At 34.2% G+C, this 6235-nt stretch overlaps 1 protein-coding gene across 1 annotated transcript; it reads left to right on the plus strand.

The window, feature by feature from the left end:
* Positions 1-752: 752 nt before the first annotated feature.
* Positions 753-5668, plus strand: LOC147279939 (RNA demethylase ALKBH9B-like). Its single transcript, XM_086251572.1, has 6 exons — positions 753-1082; positions 1563-1928; positions 3240-3325; positions 3416-3726; positions 4993-5068; positions 5177-5668. Exons 1-6 carry the CDS (start codon positions 899-901, stop codon positions 5204-5206), a joined length of 1053 nt encoding a protein of 350 aa, XP_086107698.1. The 5' UTR covers positions 753-898; the 3' UTR covers positions 5207-5668.
* Positions 5669-6235: the final 567 nt, after the last annotated feature.

Consider the following 6235-nt stretch of genomic DNA (forward strand, 5'->3'; position numbering starts at 1 on the left):
CAAAAAGCCTATTCATATATCAGTGCAAATGGTTTATGAATCAACCTCAAACAAAACCTTATTAGAAACGGGTAATAAGAGCAAATGGTGATTCTTTTTTTTTTTTTTCTTTCTTTCTATTTCAATCCCCAAAAAATTTCCCAAATAAAACCCAAAGAATAATGATAAAATTACTTTTTGACACAATCATAATCATAAACAAAAATCTTTCACCTTTTAGACACAATTAAAAAGAAACAGTTGATGATGAATAAGGTTGCTCTATATCTTTATTCTTTCTGATCATATCTATGTATATTTTCTACGATATGTAGATAACATATTATATGTTATTCATATGGCCAGCTAGTCTTGGCGCTTTATTAATCTTTTCATCTTTGAAAGCAAAATTGGTCTCTAGATAAGATTGAGAAGAAAGAAAGACTTGACAAGAACAAGATTTAATATGAGGCATCCAAGGCCCAGGGGTATTGTAGTCATATTACTTTTCTTACCAAAAAGAGAGAGAGACTTGAGTTTAACAAGTCTTGCAGAACACTGATAAGCCCATCAAAGGCCCAGACCCAGAGGCGCCCAAGTAACCACCTTGATGGCCTGACTAACTGATTGATTGAAAGACTTAAGACAGTTACTAAAGAAAGAAAGAGTTGACAAGAACAACTGAACAAAGATTTAATAGGAGGCATCCAAGGCCCAGGGGCATTGTAGTCAAATTATTTTTCTGACCAAAAAGAGAAAGACTTAATAAGTCTTGCAGAACACTGACAAGAACAACCTCAACTTCCCCAATTCCCAAGTCAATCCATCAGTCAACCATTCACTCATTCTGTCTTCCAAAACTGAAAACTGGCAAACATCTCATAAATGTCAACTCATCTCATGTAATTGTGAATTTGTAATGATGATGACTGGAGAGCATGGCAAGGAGGAGTACTTGCCGGAGTCCAGTGGCGGCGGCGGCGGCGGCTGGATGAGTTTGCTGAGGACTTTAGAACGTGACGAAATTTTGCAAGTTTTGTCAAATGGGTTTTGTCAGTGCTGCCAAGTCGTTTTGGAGGATCGAATTCACAGCTTCATGAACAGTAAGAAATCGATATACCATCTCTGCATTTTTTGTTTTGAATTTCGCATTAATTCCTGTGAGTGAGAATAACAGAATTATTGGTTGTTTTTCTTTTCTTAATTATTATTTCTTATGAACAAATTATGTTTTAAGTTTATTCCTTTCTTCAAGTAGCTGATATATTTTACTTTTTTTGCTTTTGCTGTGGCCTGTGGGGTTTTTACTGTTTGTTTCATACCTTACCTTTTAGTATAAAAATAGAAAAAACAAAAGAATGTTTTATATGCCCAATTCAGTATTTTTGGGTTTTCTAGCTAGCTGTCCCTTTTTCTCCAATTAGGGAAATGTTAAGGTGGTTAGTTACGTTAGTATATTTCATAAACTACTTTGTGTTTGTTATTGCACAGATATATATATATATATATATGTTATCATTAACCATTAATGCATTCTATCCTTTCCTTTTCTTTGTTTTTATTTTTTTTTTCCTTATAAGCAGAGAAAGTGGATGAGGTATCCTTTTCTAGTGATAACCACACAAGATATACACAAAAGATATCCTACCCATCAACACAAAGAGGACACAGAGGCAATTCATTTGAGCATTCAGGTTCTCAAAGATCACTCAATGGAAATTCCTCATCCATTCATGATGGGTTATCGGAGGATCCGAATGAGCATAACCGATTATTAGAAGTTCGCAGAAAGAAGGACTTCATTCACATTGAGAATATAAGTGGAAGAGCAACAAATGTGCTATTGGGCCTAGAGCTACATACTCGGGTTTTTAACTCGGGTGAGCAGAAGAAAATTGTTGAATGCATCTATAGTTTACAACGTATGGGGCAAAAGGGACAGCTGAGAGGTATAATTTATTTTGACAGCGCGCTATAGTAAATTCCACACATGTTTAATTTCCATTCAACTGTTTGGGTTCCTGGCCGGGTTGTGCTTAAGTGTGCAAAAAATGAGATAACACATCATTCAGATGTAAAAACAACCTATCTGCAAAGAGTAGAAGAAATGGAAGAGTTCTCTAGCAGTTGATAATGCTATAAATGATTAATTCGATATCTTCAACAAAACATTCTAGGAGGATCTTGGTTAGTCTGATCTATCTAGATTGGGAAGGAGTTTTGTTTTCATTTTGGGGGTTTTTTTTTTTGGTTTCTGTTCGGGTTCTTTAATGGTCATCTATTGTTTGTCATTTATCTTAGGCTTTATTGCATTTTACCGACTGGACTTTGAGGCCAATCTCACTTTATAACTTAATAAAATTAAAAACTGTGCTAATTTATCACCTTAATTAAAATTTTTTGCAATGTCAGACCTCGGGCAGATTTCGTCATACTTTCCGTCAAACATAAGCACGTGCGTCGTACGTGATCTCCTTTTAAGGGGGTTTATGGTCTTTTTATGTCTAATTTGAAGTGTATTTAGAAGTTTTTCATTGTAAAAAAAGAGGTTGTATGTAAAAGAAGCAAATCATCCTTATAGCTATTGCACTACTAATACTCCTAAATACAATAAAAATCTTTCGTACGCACTTCAAATTTGACATACAAAGACCAAAAAGCCCGGCCCCCTTAAAAGTGGGTCATGTGTGACGACACATGATTATTTTTAACGGAACTGTTATGAAATTTACCTGAGTTATGATATTGCAAAAAAAATTTAAATTTAGTAAATTGGTACAATTTGTTTATTAGGTGATAAAGTGAAATCGATCTCAAAACAAGGTAGATAAAGTGTTAAAAAGCCAATAATTTATGGTGGCTTGTTTACTGTAGATTGCTTGTAGTTCTTAAGATTTTGTGGACTGCTGGTCCACATTGATTGTTCTTCCCCTTTGTATACCATTAATATAAGCACTATGTTTCTTTTTTTAAAAAAGAAAATGTCCTGGGAATAATATGCATGGCTATTACAAATCATATTTCCTTAGTATAGGCCTCTATCTGATTAGACAATGTAAACTCTAACTTGCTATTTTGTTAGTAGCTATCGTTATAAAGATATCATGAAAACAATCATTAATTTATGGGTGGACTTCTTTCCGTCTCCTCATTTCCAAGCATGTGGGTTTGCCGTTTGCATAACATATATGTGAAATAAAATGAATCAGATATTTGTCGTTCCTTATTCCATTTGTAACTTTTGCTTGCATATCTTACAGAACGTACATATACTGAACCTAGAAAATGGATGCGTGGCAAAGGACGTGTAACAATACAGTTTGGTTGTTGCTACAATTATGCAGTGGTACCTCTATGTATTCTCTCTATGTACTATTAGTATTTAATTCAAATTACAATGTATATTAGCTTTATGTTATTTTGTGTGACATTACAGGATAAGAATGGGAACCCACCAGGTATAGTTAGAGATGAAGAAGTTGATGTGCTACCTCCTTTGTTCAAGCAAATGATAAGGAGAATGGTAAAGTGGCACGTATTACCTCCAACATGCATCCCTGACAGCTGCATTGTGAATATATATGATGAAGGAGATTGTATTCCTCCTCACATCGACCACCATGATTTTGTTAGACCTTTTTGCACAGTTTCCCTTTTGGCAGAGTGCAATATACTTTTTGGTTCAAATCTAAAGATTGTGGGTCCAGGAGAATTTTTAGGACCTGTTTCTATACCTTTGCCTCTCGGGTATGCTTTTTGGTCTGCTTCTCTTCTCAATTGATCACTTCTGTTTTAATTGTTTGATCACTACTTACCACTTACTTGAGCATTTCTTTAAAAACTGGTAACACAAAATCAAGTTTGTGATAACTTACTACATTCTTGATCGCTAGTTACCGCATTCTTGATTGTTTATTCAAGAACTGGTAATTCGAGATCAATTAAGTTTGTGGTAACTTACTACATTCTTGATCGCTAGTTACCATATTCTTGAGCGTTTATTCAAAAACTGGTAACTCCGAATCAAGTTTGTGGTAACTCTTCAAAAAAAGCATAACTAGATGAGTTACCATTTTCTTGATATCTCGCTCAAGTAATTGGTAATTTCGGATCAAGTTTTGGGTAACATACCATATTCTTGATCACTAGTTACCACATTTTTGAGCGTTTATTCAAGAACTGGTAACTTACAATATTCTTGAGCGTTAATTCAAGAACTAGTAACTCCGGATCAAATTTTTGGTAACTCTTAAAAAATGGGTCTATCTAGATGAGTTACCACTTCTTGATATCTCGCTCAAGAAATTAGTAATTCTGGATCAAGTTTTGGGTAACTTACCACATTCTTGATTGCTAGTTACCACATTCTTGAACGTTTATTCAAGAACTGGTAACTCCAGATCAAATTTTTGGTAACTTACCACATTCTTGATCGCTAGTTACCACTTACTTGAGCTGGTAAGTTACCACTATCTTGATCGTCAGTTACCACATTCTTGATCGTCAGTTACCACATTCTTGATCATTAGTTACCATATTCTTGATCGCTAGTTACCACATTCTTGATCGCTAGTTACCACATTCTTGGAGGCATTATATGCCCGCAGTCATTGTAGACGCTGTCTTTCTATTGTTTACAGTTGATATAATCAGCTCCTTATTATTGAAATGCATCCTCATTTTTCAATCAAATAGCGCATTCATGTTAGAGCTAGATAAAAATTTTATATAGAGTGTCAATGTATACCAAAGTGGCATTTCTTTTGAATGCTCTCTCTCTCTTTCGCATTTTCTTTTCCTACATTAATTATGTTCTAATAGAAAATGTTTAGCTATAACTAATAAATCAAATATTTCCTAGTTAACTCATAGCACTACTATTGGCCAAAAAAAACTCATAGCACTACTAAGATATATATATTTTTTTTTTTTCCTTCAAGAAAAAATATATGAGGAATGTATGCTGGATTTTGTAGTTAATTAATTGTTAATTGCTATACATATGATTTGCAGATCAGTGCTTATTCTAAATGGTAATGCAGCAGACATTGCTAAGCATTGTGTTCCTGGTGTTCGATCGAGCAAGAAGGTATCCTATATATCATGTTCCCCTTCAATACAATCACTTTTTCTTTTCGTCTTTTTAATTATTTTTTATTTTTATGTATTTCCTGAATATTTTCTGCAAGCACTGTAGGATTTCGATTACTTTTCGAAAAATGGATAATAGCAAACAACCATACCATTATTTTCCCGATCCCGAGCTTCAGGGAATTAGATCTGTCGCGTGTTCCCCCTTTGCCAAATTTCAAGTCCAGCAAGAACAACAAGAGAAGCCCTTTTCTCCTTTCAAGTCACATGTCCAAAAGAACCTCCATCAACGTGACAAATTTGACCGCGATAAATCCAACAATGTTAAGAAGAGGAATAGCAACTCTTTTCTTCTTGAGAAAGATGATTTCCCTCCAGGTTTAAATTATGAGAACAGCCGCATGGTCAAGAAAAGGTGAGTTATAATTTGATTTTTTTTTTTTTCTTTCTCTTAGTTGCATGTATCTGTAGGATTTGGTTTATTGTATCCTAAAACAATTGGCTGTTTTCATAAAGTCATTCTTCTGTATCCTTTAATAAACTCTTTGTATTTTTAGTGTTAATTTAATAAAAGTTTGTACTTAATCAGAGTGATGCATAGGAGAGTGGGGATAGACCTAAACTTGCATATCTGCTTTCTTTGTATAATGGCATGGTTTGACATCTTATGTTGTGTTCTGTTCTAGCCACAGTTAAACAAGTAAGTCGACCAATGAGAGAATTTTCTTTGGCCAGGTTTGTGAGAGAGCTAGATGTGAAAGTTTTTGGGTTTTGGTTATGGGAATCAAAACTACTCTTCATTGTTTCTTGTACGCATTATTCATTTGAAGGATAAGGTACGTACGTGTTAACCATAAGTAGATATTTGTGAAATCACCTCCAATCTGGCATAAACTGCTAACAATATACCCAAGTGTCATATACACAAAGGCTACAGAAGGATACAGCAACATATACAAACAAGAATTTGAGTTTGTATTACTCTTATAATATTTTGATTATGGGTTCTCAAAACCATGACCATATATGAAAGGCTTTTTATCATGTTACCCACCTGAACTTTAATCTGTTTTTCACTTTACCACATAATAAATTTTTTGACTCGGTGTATCACCTGAATTTTAAAAAATTTTCAATGTGAAACCTCCTTCCAATTCTGTCACAT

This window comes from Dryas octopetala, chromosome 7 (genome assembly GCF_963921425.1).
Source record: "Dryas octopetala chromosome 7, drDryOcto1.1, whole genome shotgun sequence".
Taxonomy (NCBI): domain Eukaryota; kingdom Viridiplantae; phylum Streptophyta; class Magnoliopsida; order Rosales; family Rosaceae; genus Dryas; species Dryas octopetala.

What these genes read in the sequence shown, in the direction of transcription:
- LOC147279939 (XM_086251572.1), top strand. Translation starts at nt 899, where the DNA reads ATGATGATGACTGGAGAGCATGGCAAGGAGGAGTACTTGCCGGAGTCC. An exon ending in GCAAAAGGGACAGCTGAGAG is followed by an intron (nt 1,929 to 3,239) that starts GTATAATTTATT and finishes CATATCTTACAG; the next exon opens with AACGTACATATACTGAACCT. An exon ending in TCTATACCTTTGCCTCTCGG is followed by an intron (nt 3,727 to 4,992) that starts GTATGCTTTTTG and finishes TATGATTTGCAG; the next exon opens with ATCAGTGCTTATTCTAAATG.